This window comes from Pelodiscus sinensis, chromosome 1 (assembly GCF_052426305.1).
Source record: "Pelodiscus sinensis isolate ZL-2025 chromosome 1, ASM5242630v1, whole genome shotgun sequence".
NCBI classification, from domain to species: domain Eukaryota; kingdom Metazoa; phylum Chordata; order Testudines; family Trionychidae; genus Pelodiscus; species Pelodiscus sinensis.
The window spans coordinates 253,229,422-253,246,704 of NC_143052.1; the positions used below are offsets into that span (position 1 = coordinate 253,229,422).

Sequence of the window (17,283 nt, forward strand, 5' to 3'; positions counted from 1 at the left end):
CTGCTACTTTATTTGTAACGAAAGAAGTAAGTTTTAAGATACGCTGCTTCTGCAGTTATTGTCTCAAATAATGTGCTTTGTTCTGTAATCAGTCTTAAAGAGTGTAAATTTTGTCTTCCAGTGCTGCATCAAGACATTATTTCCCCATAATTTAACAATCTCATGGCTTGGCTTCTTTAAACAGCTGCCTGCATAACTTGTTCCAATTGGCAGAGTTGTTCTGAACAGAAGAACAGAAGAGTAAAAATGCCTGCAGCCTGAAAATAAACACAGAAGCACATTGCTGATGAAGCAGAATGAGCCATAAGGGGGTGTGTGTGTGTGGGGGTTGTTGTTGGTTTTTTTTTTTTTTTTAAGTTGTAAAAATCTTTTTCCTGGAATGGCTGGGAAGCCCAGCGTCCCGTGACTGAGTAAGTGTGTGAGAGAGCGTGTTTGATCCCGGGGCCTGATTACTACGAGGCGAGTAACCGGCATGAGTCGCTCGGCTTTGGCACGCCGGCTGGCACTCGCCGGTTCAGCGCGAACTTTCGGCCAGCCCAACTTTGGGAAAGCAAGCAGAGGGGGCTCGCGCGTAAGGGCGGGTCCCCGCTGAGCCGCCGGCCTGAAAGGGAGCCAATCGCGCTGCCCTGGCCTCTGCCAATCACTCGGCTCCCTCCAATCCCACCCGTGCCATTTCCAAACTCTGGTTCCCACTGTGCCGCTGAAATGTGGTGAGCGCTCTGCCAATCGCTGGAGGACAGAGTGGGGAAAGGAATAAGCGGAGTTCGGAGCCGGAGACAAAAGAAGTTAAAGAGCCGCTTAATATATACATGTTTTTGAAGGCGGGCAGAGGGAAAAAAATAACAACAGTGAGTGTAGATGGGCTGGCGTGTGTAGTTATGGAGCCCCCTTTGAGCAAGAGGAACCCGACACTGAGATTAGCGGATTTGGCAGCGGCTCAGCCCCATCCTCATCAGACTATGACAGGCTTCCCGGGGCTGGGGAGCCCTCACGTCCACTCCCACCCCGCCGCTCACCTCCACCCCGGGGAGCTGGGCAGTGACCCCGGCGTGGCCCTCACGCCATTCGGACCCGAGCACATGGCCCAAGCGAGCGTCCTCAAACTCAGCCCCTCGCAGCCTCTCGCGGCGCATCCCGAGGCTCAGACAGCGGCCGCCTTTGCCTCTCCGGCCGCCCAGAGCGGCACCGCCGCCGCGGTCAGCAGCTACCCGGCCGGCGCGGCTCACCCCGCGCCCTACGCCGCCAGCAGCGCCGGCTCCAGCAGCGCCAGGGACTTCATCCTGCGGAGGGAGCTGCCCGCCGCCGCGGCCATGCACGGGGCTCTGGGGGAGCCGCACCCCGCGGCCAGCTCGCCCCACCCGCACCCCCACGGCGTGTTCATCTCCGCCGCCGGCACCTACGGCCCGTCGGACGCGGCCGCGGCCCACCCGGTCTTCCCGGCGCTGCACGAGCAGCCGCCCCCCGGCGGCCACCACCCGCTGAACGGCCAGATGCGCCTGGGGCTGGCGGCCGCCGAGCTGTACGGCCGGGCCGAGCCCTACGGGGCCGCCTCCTCGCTGCACGGCTACGGCGCCCTGGGCTTGAACGTCAACCTGGCGGCGGCCGGCCACGGGCACCCCCCGGCCCCGCACCACCACCCGGGGGCGGCGGCGGCGGCCTTCCTGCGCTACATGCGGCAGCCCATCAAGCAGGAGCTCATCTGCAAGTGGATCGACCAGGACCCGCCGCCACCGGCCGGCGCCGCCCGCAAGCCCTGCTCGAAAACTTTCAGCACCATGCACGAGCTGGTGAACCATGTCACCGTGGAGCACGTCGGCGGGCCGGAGCAGAGCAGCCACGTGTGCTACTGGGAGGAGTGTCCGCGGGAAGGGAAACCTTTCAAGGCCAAGTACAAACTGATCAACCACATCCGCGTGCACACCGGGGAAAAGCCCTTCCCCTGCCCCTTCCCCGGCTGCGGCAAGGTCTTCGCCCGATCCGAGAACCTCAAGATTCACAAGCGCACTCATACAGGTGGGTATCCCCCGCCGCCTCGCTCGCTCTCTCCCTCCCTCGCCTGGTTTGTTGTTTTTTTTTTCCTCCTCTCATCACGCGGACATTCAAACATGTGACTTTTTTCATGAATAAGTAATTCAGTAGCACACAGGGCGCGCACACGCACACACACACACACACACACAGTGTCTCCCCCGCGCACACACACCGCACAGCCAAACCCGGAACCTGCAGCAAACACCTCCAATCGAGAAACACGTAGAGCTAGGAAATTAGGCAGGGCCCGGGAACCAGCACACCAGGAAGGAGGAGAAGAGCCAGCCCCGTCGACAGGCCCCGCTTTCTCTCGTGGAATACGCGAGGGGGAGGGAGGGAGGAAGGAAATCTTCCACTCCAGACCAAACCCCACCCCACCCGAAAATCCCGGGTGGTGCTTCGGTTTCTGCGCTTCTGAAGGGAGGAGGGAGGCTTGCCCCAGCCAGAGTCTCAGCCGGAGGACGCACGGGAGGCTTGTCCCAGGCCGAGTTTCAGTGGAAGCGGGCTGGGAGGGGGAGGGTTACGGGGTCGCAGTTCCTCTTTAAATTAAGCAAAAGCCTTTGCTAGGTGCAATGAAAAGACCTGGGCTCTTGGTAGTTCCCCTAGAGAACGCTGATCGCTTGAAGGTTCCAAGATAAGTAACATTTGTTGTGGATTTGTTGATGGGGTGTGTGTGTGTGTGTGTGTTTAAGGAAGTTTCTTACTGTAGTTTTGAGGAGGAAGCTTCAAAGCCGCCTTTACCTAGTCACAGCCTAGGCTGTGATTTTGAGAAGACGCGTAAGTTAAACCCTTCAGATTCTGGGAAGTGTCCCGTTAGACTGGGTCCCTCGTTGGGGGAGGGGGATTGTTTACGGGACTTGTTTTGGTTTACACATAGACATTTTGGTTTAGGTAAAAAAAAAAAAACCCTCAGAGGAAAATGAACGAAGCTGGGATTTATAGTTGCAGACAAATATTATTCCTTGGAGGATACTTAAGGAAATGGAGTTTACATAATTGCTTTCTTGATTTATTGTATGTTGCTGCAAAGAGAAAAGCGGGCAACGTGTTGTTCCAATGTAAAGCCAAATGGCCCGTGGCTGAAAGGATCATAGATTTTATCTACAGAATATGTCGGACAAGAGCCCAGACTTAACGCTCAGAGAGAGGAGGACTCCCGGCCCTCGCTGCCCAGGCCGTTCAGTTCGGAGCCTGGAAGGCTTGCTTCTGCAGGCATGCTGACAGCTTTTTGCTAATGGCATTGCGGGCCGAGTGTAATGCTGGAGGCATTTCCGAGGATCTGGTTTCCCTACCGTGGTTTTGTAACGTAGCCGTATCCAGCTGCCGCCAGGATTCGGAGAACAAAACTTAAACACGACACTTATCGAGCCCCACTATCTCCTGGTCCTTGTCACCCGGCGAGGCGCTGGGGATGCCCCCCGCACATGAAAAGGGAACGGTGCCAAATTCTAAAAATATGATTTGCAACTTGGGAGCCTTCTCCTCTTTCCGGCCCCGGGAGCAGAAGGCTGGAGTGCGAGTGGGGAGGCCGGGAGGGAGAGCGGAGCGGGCTTATTCATTTATCTTTGTAAAAAGAAACCCTAAACAACAACAAAGGGCAGCCCACAGAGCACGTTTCCCCTTTTGCAATTAAAAGGGAGCTCAGATTTATGGCTCGGGAAGCGCGTTCCCCTTCCTACCGCTGCTCTCAACTTCTCCCGGGCGGGAGCAGCTCTAGTCACATTGACAAGGCACAAAACACAGCAGCGCCAACGGAGTTTGGGGGCTTGCGGCCAGGACCGGCTCTCGCGGTTGCCCGCGATCCGCTGGGTTTAACTCCCGCTTGGGCATCCTGCTTACAAAGCAAGGGACGGTTTTCGGGGGCAGCTCTCCCTTGCTGTGCAACCCAAGGGTGAGGCGCTTTCTTGGGGCAAGCGGGCCACGGCTGGAGAAAGAGGGCCTTCAAACCCTAAGCTTCTCTGGCTAGTGGCCGCCGATGCAGGGCAGAGGGACAGCCAGAGGCAGATAAAGTGCAGTTCTAGAGGTGCGTCCGGAGACACGCAAGCAGAGTGGGCAACACGCGGGCTCCCTGGGCACTCCAGGCTGCGGAGATGCCCACGGGGAGGTACAGCAGCTCTCGCACGCGCATCCAGAGGTAGCAAATACACACAGACAGACGGGTCTCTGCAGAGTGGCGAGCAGCTGTAAATAAATACAGCTACCGAGATCCGCGGCGCTGGCTCGACACAAATGCACACCGCTATACACGTGCACGGAGAGAGGCACGCACGGAGAGCGCGATGTAAATGCTTCCCTACTAAACACACACACACACACACACACACACGCAAAGAGCTCCCGAGCCCCACGTGCAGAGCTCTGGAGACAGAACGCGCGAGCGAGCAGTTCAGATACTGGCACACACGGGACGCGGAGAGAGCGCGAGCGGGAGAAGCTGACACACATAGCGAGCCCAGAGACACACTGACACACATATACACGACAAGCCACTGGAGGCCATTGCAGACCAGCAGCCTTCGGGAACTGAAGGAGAAGGATGCAACAGACAAGTTGCCCCTTCCGGGCTGCAGCCGCGAAAGAAAAGCGTCCCTCCAGCCCGCTGGCAGCCCGGCCCAGGGAAGGAGAAAGGGGTCGTTTTTAGGGCATTCCTCGGGCTAGGCTGCTCTGTGCTAGGAGGCCCATCTCCTCGCGTGCGCACACAGGTCTGCACAGAATAGCTGTTTCCATGTTTGCAAGACCCAAATCTGAAAGTCAAAAGAAAAGATCAGATAATTGTATTTTACCATGTAGCTCTCATTCGGCAATGCACAAAGCGCTTGAAGGATTTACAGATTATTAATTTTCGGTGTCATTGTTTAAAATAACCCATAATAATGTTATGTTTAATTATTACTGGATTTTGACCGTTTTTTTACAGCTCCCCGGACAAGAGAAATTTATCTATAATTTGAATTGTTTTCCCCCTTCTTAAGCTCCGCTGGACAATATGATCACAAACTATTTCGGTCTAATAGTTTAGCACTGTAAAGTGTAACTAATCCATTATTGCAAACAAAATATTTTATTGATCCCCGAAGATGTTTGCTTCATAATGTTAATGGAACATATGGCTTAAAAATGTGGACCCTCAACAGGAAAATGTTTAGCAGTATCACTGTTTGGCAATAAATAAATGTTTTCATATTTTTTTAATTCACGGAAGAACTTTGAAAAGATGCCCTTGTGTATCTTTAAATCCTTTCCAGCTAGCAATATTAAACGGGAACAATCTGCAAATGGTTAAACTCTGACGTAAAAGCTTCGTCAGAGTACCAAATATAACTCAGGATCTTTCTTGTTTGTAATTTTGTGAAATTTGATCCCTGCAATCTAGGTGTTCCGAAAAGAACCATTTTCTTTTTTGAAACACTGATGGAACCAATTTTTAATAACAATCCCCGTGTCTGAGGCGAATAATACAAATCAGTTTATCTGTCAAATAGCTTTTCTTAAAACTATTCGGAGTACAAAATTATAATATGATCTATAAATCTAATATTTTTGTCAAACAGTACAAATGTAGCCAAATTTTCCCAATAGATTCGCTATATGTCAGATAGAATGAACAGAGAGAGTGACTTCATCCGTGTAGTGAGATCCTTTTCGGTGGGAGGTGGGAGTGCGCGGGCGTTTATGTGTATACGAAAACTGCATTTTAAAAGTACCAGATTGGATTTCTTAATCAACATAATTTGTGGGGGAGGAGAGAGATAATAGTGTTTATTTTGTGTGGAACTAGACATGTTCTGATAGTTGTGACTAAGCGCAAATGTATGTGAACCATTTCAAACCGAGTAACTTGATTTGGAATTAGAACATAGAAAGAAATGTTTGTATCGCGTTAGCAAAAAAAGGACCAGACAATTATCAAAAGCGTGCTTCCTTGTCCTCAAGTGATATTTTACTGTAAGATTAACTATACAAAGAGTAGTGACCAATAAGGTTTTCTTCAATACAGCTCGAAGTGGTTCTATTGTAGGGGTTACAGCACACTGTTATTTTTGAAAATTTAGAACAAAATGTGTTCAAAAGTATGCATCAGATATCGTACGGCATAAAACTTCAGGATTTTAAAAATAAATGTTTGCGATAAATGGTGTTATGCATTTTAGATATATCAGATTCACGTGCAATATGACAAAGAAGAAAAGTTACTCTTCTCAATTATATCCCATTTGTAATAAAATGATATGGCACATTTTTCCCTGTTATTTCAATAATAGGCATTTACACATCCCTGATTCAAGAACTATGGGAAAGAGTTTATCTGGAGCACAGCAATATGTAGCAAAACACACATGAACCAAAGTATTGTATTACAGGACCCGGTGCAACTTAAAGGTATGCCAAACAAAAAAGGCCTGAGGCTGATTTTCACAACCACTTTAACTGTTAAGCAATGCGTAAAGCTATTAAAATAGATTTGCTATAGATTTTTAGACACAAATTAGCCTCAGGTAAATAGATACCGTAATAGCAGTCCACTGTTGTCTTTATTACTGTCTATTGCTATTACAGTATATTGTTGTCACTAACGTGCAGGTTGTGAATAAAGGTGAATAGATATTGTTCTACATTTAAAATATGGCCTGCAAAAATCCCGACGTCACGGTGGTGCACTTAAACAGGTGTTGTTCTTATTTCTGAAAAGGAAAGATTCTCCATATAGCATAGACTATTATGAAGGGATTAGGACGAGACATGCCAGTCTATAGACAAAGCCAGCCTTCGATGACAAATGAATTGATGGGGGTAGTTTGTTAAACGCATCGTTTCAATTTTTCATTTTCAAGAAAAAAATTGTGCATGAAAAAGTAAACACTTCATGGTTCTGAGCCTTTTTGAAAAATCATAGTTAATTTTCACAGTTTACAAAATATTATTCATGTGACACCAGCGCAGTTTGAACTCTCAGGCAGGTGTAACCTTATTTCCCAACCATATCATGAGTCTCCTGATGACGAGCACAGAAACGATTGGCAGTGAATTTTTCCATGGGGACCGTGTTTTATAAGAGCTGTGAAATGTTCCACTTAGTGTTGTTGTTTGTTTCTTTTCAAACTAACCATGGCTTGGATCTGAAATGTAAATGGCCAAGATTTGGGATTTCTCCCCCAAAAGATAATTATTAATGTTTTCAATTCTAGGAGAGAAGCCTTTTAAATGCGAATTTGATGGCTGCGACAGGAAGTTTGCCAACAGCAGTGACAGAAAGAAACACTCCCACGTCCACACGAGTGATAAGCCATATTACTGCAAAGTCAGAGGCTGTGATAAATCTTACACGCATCCCAGCTCTTTAAGAAAGCACATGAAGATACACTGCAAGTCTCCACCGCTTTCCCCTACCCCTGGATCTCACGGTTACCAGTCTGTAGGAACCCCCCTAGGTGCTCCCCTGTCTCCTGCCCAGGAATCATCCAGGGGCCGCTCTGCCAATCTTTCCCCTCAGGTCACCAACCTCAATGAGTGGTACGTCTGTCAGGCCAGTGGGGCTTCTAATAACCTTCATACACCTTCCAGCAACGTTACATCCTCTGACTCGGAAGATGAAGAGGCTTATAGAAACTCTGATACAAGAACTATCCGCTAGAAGCAAAACACCAACTTTCTGATTTGGGAGTACTTGGACCATGCAAACTGTGCGGACACAAAGCTTGAAATAAATGGATGGCATAAAATTGTCGTCATGTTGACTCACCGCTATTTATTCAGTATATAAAACCCTATGGTGTTTGTAAACGTAACTAATTTAATTAAAGACACTTGGACCCTTTTATATCCAAAATAATAAATGAACCTACCAAGCTGAACTATCTCAGTGAATCAAGTTGCATGTTTGCAGGTATAGGGAGGATGCCAAGGGAGCTCAATGGATAGATCAGTTTGTCAAGATCATACACTGCCAATGCCATTGCGATGTTTCTAAAAAGAGAAAGAGAGAGGAAGAGTGCCCATTCTGAATCCTGCCAGCTGATAGGACCCTCTCCATTTCCTGGAGTGGCTTTTATATACTTCAGATACCATTCTGGGGGCTTCTTAACAGCCTATCTAGGCCCCAATTCCACAATGGCTTCTTGATTGTAAACAAGCCCCACCTGCTGAATTTCCAGCACCTCGTGGACTGGTTACACATTTTTAATTTTTTCTCCCTCTTTCAATTCAGATCTTTTGTAACTTTTGTTTTTTAATCTGAGTCCTTAGGTTCCCCCAAATCCAGTATTTTGTATACGTAGGTTTGTTTCCTTATCCCTTAGCTGTATACAATGTGAAAATGGGTTTTTAAAAAGAAAAAAAAAGATGCAGCATTTCTCTTAACATTTCTCCACAATGTTGTATCATGATGAGTCCTGAGACAAAAAAAGGAGAATAAAAGAAAACTGCTGCTCTCTGACAACTGTGATACTGTGATTTTTTTAAAATAGCGCACAAAATTCAAAAGTGAATTCAGTTCCCTTTTTGCAAAGTTTGTTGAAAAAAGAAGATCTTGCATCTTGCTATGTCAGACCATGTGTGTAGTGGAGTGTGTTGATAGGTCAAAAGTGCTTTGGACATCAGAGCCATTATTACTTTAAAATCTTCAAATATGAGAAGCTGTGACACTTGTGAAAGCTGATATTTTTAGACGGATCAATCTCCTTTTATACTATTGTGAAGACATATTTGAAAACATATTTTTTCAACATTTTTTTCAACACCTAAAACTATGGTTGAATTCATTCTTCCCCCTCTCCAGGCAATCTTCAAATGACCATGTGTAGTGGCCAGTTACATTAAAAGAGGAAAACAATTGTCACAAATATTAAAATGTAAAAGGTTTGTAGTTAGAGCAAAAAAACTGATGAGTACATGACCTTTGGCATAGCTGTCAAGCTATTAAGGAAAAAGGTCAGGGAACTATGACGATAACTCTTAGTCAATTTATTTGCGGTTGGTACGACACATTTCACATGCAGAATGTTAGTCCATCATAAACATCATACAAATAAACTAAAGAGCACTAATTTATCCTCAGAGACCCTGAATATGTAAACAGGTAGCCTTCCCTCCCACAGGGTTTGTAGAAATTTGTTTTGTGTGCTGTGACTGGTTGATGTAGTCTTGTCATTGTTACTAACTTGTATGTGACTGCTATTATTTTGTACAGTTGAATTAATTTATTTTTGGACATCATCCTTTTCTGGAAGAGTACAGAACACACCAAAGAATTATATTATTAATTTTGGTGATTGATTGTTGTTTATGATTCCGTGGTTTGTTTAAAAAATCATTATATTTTTCAGCTTACTTGAATGAACAATGTAATGTGAAAACAAGCTCTTCCTGCATGTCTTCTGTGCAGTGTGTGGTGATGATATATATAGTTTATAGAGATATTATATTATTAGTACAGTGCATGGTGCTGTCAATCTGGAAGCCTTTCAACGTTGTCTTCATATTGTTATGGTGAATTTAAAGATACAGACATTCTTTTAAAAATCAAGAAAACTTGAATAGAAAATAATTTTTAAAGTTTATTTTATTTGCTTTTTTCACTTTCAAAGCCCATTCAAATAAATAGAACATAATAAAGTAAGGTATGGACTTTTAAAGGATAATTTATGTAATACAATCTTGTTAGAAATAATTTTCTTACTGATTTATAACGAATTGTTTAATTTATACAATTTTTCAATAATAGATTGCACTATACATTACTACATTATAGGGGTTTTAAAATATGAAACTGGGGGATATACTACTATTTTTATGTACTATGCCACACATAAGGTCACACGTTTGCCCATACATTTTATGACACGATACCTCCTAAAAAAAAACTCCTCCATCTCTGTAAACTCGACCATAAGAAAGCAAGAATGATCATCAAGCAAATAAATAAAAGTATTCTTTCTATGTATTGCATGTGCTTTACTGATAAATGAGAGATAGCTAGAGACCAAGTACCCACATACAATAGATAGATACATAAATAGATAGATAATGATGCTTTTGTACTTCAGGTCATAATACACCTGTGAAGAACAGTAAGACAAATGCTCAGGATATTTTTCTTAGTCATGTGACATACTGTGATTATTCCAACAAAAATATAAGTGAAGAATGTTTCTTTTTGTTATTTAGATTTGATTTTCAGTCAACAAATAAGGTATGTAATGGGGAGGTTCTAATAGTAAACATCATCGTCAATCAGTCAGCATCCATTTCTGCTATATTTACTTTCGTGAGTAGTTTCCACGGAAGTCCATCGGGCTAATCGCTTGAATAGAGAAGAGTTACAAGATTTGGCTCCTAATAATGAAACAGTTAAACATTTTACTAATATGTTTACATGCAGGGGGATAGACAGATAGATCACTATTTGCTATATTACATCTCGCTTCTGCAATGACAGCTAATGAAACTAACAGTATTGACAATCCCAGTACTTAAAATATGAATGTTTATTTTGTTGTAGCTGGCTGGACCTTTCTGGCACTCATGAGAAACCATGCATGTAGAGTATCGAATAGTTTAACTGTTAGCGATCCTGGCATAAAAAAAATAGTTACAGCAAATTATTCTGGGTTATATAAATGATCTCATAACATTTTATGTAACATATTTAATATATTAATATGTTATGAGATCATGTCAAAGAAGCTTCTTGCAAGCTGCATAAAATATATCATTGATATATATCTGTGCAGAAAATGAAAACAGAGAAAAAGCTAATATACAAAAACGCATAGGTAAAGTAATATATCTGTATTTATTGAAGATTTTTTTCTGCTTTTGTTTGTTTTTTAAAGCTAGCTCAGGAATTTTGAATGTGATGTCCCAATACTTGAAAATGACTGGTCAAAATGTCAATAACAATTTAACCAAAAGGTTATAGTGTTTTTTTAAGTCAGTTTTGTTAAATGTGGTAAAGGTGAAACAGGTTGCAAAGAGTTGTTTCAAGCAAAATGACAATAACCAACATACGAAGCAGAAAAACACTCATAAATGAGAGCTCCAATCAATGGGAAAACTTATAGCTCTCTAATGAAGTTTCTTGTGAAAAGGAGGGCAACACAAAGCCACCAAGACATGAATCATTCATGGGAAATATAAAAGATAAAAGATATCTGACAATGAGCAGAATCTTGTATAGAGAGTATAAAACAAGTTTCCCCTTCTTATTTTCTGCTTTAAAACGCACAATCTCCCACTCCTAGTGTTCTCTGTCCAGTCTATAGAGTTAAAATTGACCAGTGCACGTCCTGCGCCACTTCAAAGTAATTTAGCCCAGAACGGAAGGCTTGGCGCTTGGACAATCTTCATGGTGTGTTAAGATTTCTATGGCAATTGGCAAGCAAGACGTTCCCATCTGAATATGTCTCAAAGAAAGCCACTTATTGACACTAAGTTGGCCATCATCAAAGACTTCATCTTTTCTAGGCAAAACGTGTTCCTAACAAACACTGTTTAAATCATCTACCTTTGTATTAAGCCCTGTGAGACATTTCACCACACATTATTATTTGCAGGGGCTCTTCAGTCCTTTGAGGGGTAAGGCAGTGATACCAAACTTTAACAGAGTCCGAAAATTCGTGTGAGTGTGGGAAATTACATGTCAAGACGTTCTAGGGGCGGGTGTCTTAGATAGCCACGTACAATACAGCTGAGGTCTTGGGGCGGAGGGATAGTTTGTACGCACTCACGTGAGTGTGCACATGTGTGGCAATGTCACCGCAGCCACAGATAGTTTGGTTTGAGAATAAGGCTTTGTTTCCAAGGGAGACATAGCCAGTGCTTTCCTTACACCTTGTGCACACAGAGCTACTAAGGCAATACAGTTGGAAACATGGTCTGCTAGTTTCTCAAAGAGACTATTTCAGGTACTCCTTCGCCGGAAGGCTAGTGGGTATTCCAGGAGAGACACACACATCAACAGCCACAAATTGGTACAATCCTGCTCAGCCACACGAACGTTGTATCGCTTCTACACTCAGTCTGATCCCACCTTTTATAACCCTCTCACTCCATGTCTGCAGGATCTGAGCGCCTTACACCCTCCTTCTTTCCCAAAATAGTGGCATAAACACACACACACACACGCGCGCGCGCGCGCACAAACACACTCTCAGCCACACAATCACACACAACGCAAGTGCCTAATCAGGCAGGGAGAAGTTCAAAGGCAGGTTCTTTGAAATTCAAACTACTGCTTTTATGGTACATCAACATGGAGCGTTAGTATTGCTATGGCAATGCGGATAGCAAAAGCAGGCTGCATTCAAAACAGTCCACCTCGATTCGAGACACTCTATTAAGATACAGTTGCATTGACCTTTAGTTTCATGCCGTGTTAGTTCAGTCAATTTTCACTTCATCAGAACCTCTCATATTTTTTTGGCTTCCATCTCGTGCTTTTTGCAGGCCCCTCACCATCGCGGGCAACTTAAATAAATAAACAAATAAATACATGGGAAGAAAGCCCCATCCCGAGCTCTTCTTCTCTCGCCACCCCCACCCCCCCACCTATGCACTTTTATTTGCAGAGCGATTGTTCTTTGTTTATTTAATACAAGTACTGAGTGAATGGTGAAAAATAAACACGATGAAAAATAACCAAACAGATGATTCCTCCAAGTGAAAAAGCCCGGACTTAATAAAAGTGCGAAGCAGTCACCGTTGAATGAGAAATCCTTTGAAGTGGAACTTATTATAGGAGGAATACTTTTTGGTTGCCCTAACGACGCTGCTGAATTGAAAGGGCTGGCCTTTGTCAACGATTTGTTCTCCTTTGCTGGGATGCCCGTAGAAATTACTTACATGGGCTGCCTTAACATGCAGCCTGCAAATCAGTAACTTCCCAGCTCAGACTTGCAGACGCCACTCTCCCAAAGACAAAAAGAAGTCAGGAGGAAAACACCCCAACCTTTCACTCAGCGTCTTTTTTTTTGGGGGGGGGGAGGGTTGGGAATTGGGGGAGGAAAAGGCGGTTGTATTACGATTCTCTCCCCTCTGCGCACAACCCCCTCCCGCCACACACCCCAGACCTCTCCCTCCACAAAACCCAAGCACTCAAAATGGGACACCGCTTTCTCTGCCTCCCAGCGCGGAGCGCAGCCGGGGCAACTCCCCACAAGGTCTCTCGCAAGGCGAGCTCTGCGCGCCCCCCTCCCCCACTTCTGCCAAGTGATTTTCCCAGGCAGAGCCATATTTAATAAGGGTCGTTTATTACGAAGGCGCTTTGAAGGGTCGCCCCTGCAGCCCCGTGTCCATTAAAAACATGGAGGTGACATTTAAACCTCCTTGTAGAGGAGCGCGGGGGTAGTTCAATGAAAGGCAACTCGTTTGTCTCAGGAGCTTGGCAACAGCCTCCCCTTCGCTCCTTTTGAGCACATGGCATAACTCAAAAACAATAGTTCAAAAGTAAAATGGCATCGCGGCGTTCCCTCTCCTACAGGCACCCATCTAGCCCCGGAGAAAGGGAATGGGCCGGCGCACAATGTGCTTTTTGTGAGGGGCTCTGTCACAAGGGTCCCGTTGTTTGCTTTGGAGGCTGCGCCTGTTAGACTTCCTTGGAAGCGCTTGTGTTCAACAAGAGTTATAAGTCATCCAAAACAACAAACATTTTGATTTTCTTTGCCTAAAGGGCTTTCCCTGGCCATGGGCACCGTGAAAAAATAATGTACTCGCTGAGAAAGGAGCACCAGTAGTAGCATTGCAAGCGGTGCATTAAATATTGAATGACACGAGGGGGGGGGGGAGAGCTTGTCGAGGGGCACTCAGCCTTAAAGTCTTTCTTCAACTTTGTCCTCGGTGCCTGTTGGACTATTTAAGATGGTGTTAATTAAGCCTGCGCCTGATTCCACTAGACTCCAGCTTTGTCTCCTTGCCGGAGTGCTGTCAATAGATCTCTGCACCCAGAGCTCTCCTCACACATGGGCTGCGCGGTGCATGTGTCACTTCTCATTGAGGAGCTGAAGAGAAACCCGTATCGTGCATTAAAGACAACGTGAATATAGTAATCAACGGGTATTATAGGAATATTAGGGCGGGAGCGAGGAGGAGGGGAGCGGGGGGGGGGGGGTGAGGTCCTGAGCTGAATTCAAACAGCAGCAAATGGCGTAGTGGGTGCCGGCAGCCGAAGTGAATGGCTGTGTTTGCACATTTTCAAGAGCCTGTTTGGCAAACAAGAGACATGCGGGCGTCATTTGTTTCAAATTAATCGCTAAAAAAAAAACCCTTCCCCAGCTCAGGAAAGCAAATGTGGAAGATTGTATTGATGGGTTCCAGCCTCCCACCGCAAGTGTAGACAGCCAACTCTAGGCTGGGACGGGAAACAGGAGAAGCCTGCAGATGCTTTGCCAAGTGGAAGCTGTAGGTAGCCACATGGCTTGGGCATTGTTTGGAAGAAGTTGGTGCGGACCGGGAGAAAACACATCTCCCCCCCCCCCCCCCCGCGGGACTGCGTGCCATCTTGGTTTTATATAAGAAGCAATTACAGACCCAGCTCTCCAGAGAGAGCTTGGGGAAACAGAGGGGGTCATAAAATAGAAACAAGTATGGTTTCTATGAGGCACCCTATAAAAACCTGAACTAAATGAACTGCCAGCTCAATGTAAACGAGTCTGGTCCCACACAAAAGTGAGGCTGAGTCTATAAAGAGCCAACCTAAATCTGAAGACAGGGGTAGATGGGATCGATGTAAAGTATATGGTAAATATAGGGCGGCAGACACAGTAGCATCCCAGAATCCCGAGGCATATAAAGTGTCCAGCTAAAAAAAGGGCAAAGTGCAGGGTTTGATCCTCTTGTTGGAGGAACCACTAGCCTAGGATGAAAGGGACATGCCAATCAGCCCTCCCTTTCGGAGGCATCGCCTGTGTGCTAAACAAATACAAATAGATGATGTTAGAACTCAAGGACTTTTCTTTCTTCCTCTCTAACTCTCCTTCTTACACCCACAAAGGAGCTAGATATTGATTGTGAAGAGAAAGGGGCACTAGAGGGGCTTTGTTCCGCGCAGAGTGCGAAAGCTGGGACCGCTTTAGAGCAAAATCACAAATGCAGCCAGGGTCACACACATAGGCGAGGGCTCCATTTCAAAACCAACTTTGCAAATGTGGAGTTACAAAAAAAGGAAGGCAAACAGTGCTAATCTGCCAAGCCCCTTCCGTCCCGCCGGAGGAGCAGGAAGGAAAAGCCAAAGATGGGTCTTAAAATAAAATCTCTGGTGGGCTTTTTTTTGGTTTGTTTATTTCCCTCCCTCTCCAACTTTCACACAACTGGCGGTTCACCCCTTTAAGAGCTCCAAGTGGCCTTTCAAAAAGAAAGCCCTTCAAGTAAAAATGGGCACACACTCCCATTCCAGGCACCTTGCCAAAACCTTCCAAGCACCCTACCTGGCATCCTAGCTTAAGTTTCTTGAGGAAGTGGGGGACATTACAGTCGACTTGTAGTTGTAGAGGCAAGTTCAATGATCGGCTCCCCCCCACTCTAATTAGACTCGGGAGACGTTTGGAAGGCGCCCAGTGGCGAGCCGGCAAGGCTGGACTTTGAGTGAGTACACATCAACTTTGCCTGCCTGAACTGGGGGGACCGGGCGGGCGGCGGGATGCGCTGTGGGGTTTGGGGGAGAGAACTCGCCGGCCCAGCGGGCCGCAGAAACAAAGCCCGGTGGAGCTCGGGTGTTACTACCAGCGCCTCCGCCAAGAGGGCCGGGGCCGGTCTCTGGGGCTGTTTGGGAAGCGAGTCCTGGTGCTCCAGAAGTCAGCCCGGAGCAGCTGTGACTTCACCTATTAGCCCCGATGTCTTTCCGAGGAGCTTGGTGGAGTTAAACATCCCACAATGGGCGCTCTGGGGCGCCTCCCGCCTGACCTCCACCCGGGTTTAATAGTTTCATAGGAACTTCATTAAATCAATTACTTAGTGAGCACATCATCATTTATTTGTAATTAGCACTGAAGAGCTTGATTTTTGCAGCAGCCCGCAGCCCAGTTCCCAGCGGGGTTGGCCATGTACTACAAGCACTTTTGTTTGCGGGGTGTGTTGACTCGGGGTATTATTCCGCCGTCACAATAAAAGTGTAAAAAGCTTTTTACGTCTTCATCCCGCGTTCGGGGGGAAGGAAAACAAATACGGCGCAGGCGAGGAGGCTGCTCCCCTCCGGTCCGTGCCGCAGCCAGATGGCTGGGGAGCCCAGGGCGCGGGGCAGGGAGCGCGGGGCCCAGCGCGGGTCGGGCGGCAGCGGCGGGAGAGGGGAGCAGAGGCAGAGAGGAGGGGAAGGAGCGGAGGCGGCAGTGGGAGAGGACAGAGGGGAAGGGGGAAGAGGGGACGGAGGGAAGGGGCAAAAGGGAAAGGGGGCAACAAGCCCCAGCCCAAAAGGGGCCAGACGGGGGTCCCGAGGAGCACAAACCAGACATTAAGCTGCAAATGCACTGGCCAGAGCCCGGGAGTGTGCGTGTCCTAGACCAGAGCACCTGGGGAGGGGGGAGAGAAGAGCGTGTGCCGGCCAGGGGCAGAATGGTGCTTTCCCGTGTGTGTGTGTGTGTGTGTGTGTGTGTGTGTTGTGACTGTGCGCGCTCGTGCCCCGTAAGCAGTAACTAGTCTCTTGGCGTGAGCTAGTTCCCACGGGTGTTTCGGTGCCGCGCGTGGGAACCAGCTGACACCCACCCGCCCGCCCCAAGAAGGGCAGCAGGTCTCGAGAGGAGGGTCTGCAGGAGGCGATGCACCTTAAGGGACCCCCGCCCCGCCGGCTTTCCAGGCGTTCAGCCGGACGCGCCGGTCTCTGCGGAGAGGAGAAACTTTCCCAGTGAATCGAAGTTCAGTGTCAGACTCCTCCCGGGGGAGCGGGGGTGGAAGGGGCTGCGGGCTGCTGGGCGGAGAGCCGCGCCGTTGGCAGGGCGGGGGAGGGAGGCCGGAGCCTGGCTGCAGTCCCGGCACAGGTGTGGCTGTGCAGGTGCGCGGGGCGGGGGACGCTGGGCTGCGCCGGCGGGATGCCACGGACTGGCTGGCCCTGGGCGGGTGTGTTGTCCCACAGGGGAGCTGGGTGGCTTTGCAGGCGGCTGGCTGGCTAAGCGCCTGGGCTGTTGGCACCGGGGCTGCTCCTGTCAGCCTGCGCGGCGCTGCCAGGGCCGGGTGCACGCGGCTGTCGGTGTGGGCAGGACACCCGGCAGCTGCCTTCCCCCTCCAGCGCAGCGGCGAGCCGGGAGAATTCCCACGCCCTCGCAAAGCCCC

The 17,283-nt window shown here is 47.5% G+C and overlaps 1 protein-coding gene across 1 annotated transcript; it reads left to right on the forward strand.

Moving 5' to 3' along the window:
• Nucleotides 1–680: 680 nt before the first annotated feature.
• On the forward strand, nucleotides 681–7,756 carry ZIC5 (Zic family zinc finger 5). Its single transcript, XM_014573319.4, has 2 exons — nucleotides 681–2,013; nucleotides 7,218–7,756. The coding sequence occupies exons 1-2, from the start codon at nucleotides 810–812 to the stop codon at nucleotides 7,661–7,663; spliced, it is 1,650 nt and encodes a 549-aa protein (XP_014428805.4). The 5' UTR covers nucleotides 681–809; the 3' UTR covers nucleotides 7,664–7,756.
• The last annotated feature ends 9,527 nt before the right edge of the window (nucleotides 7,757–17,283 follow it).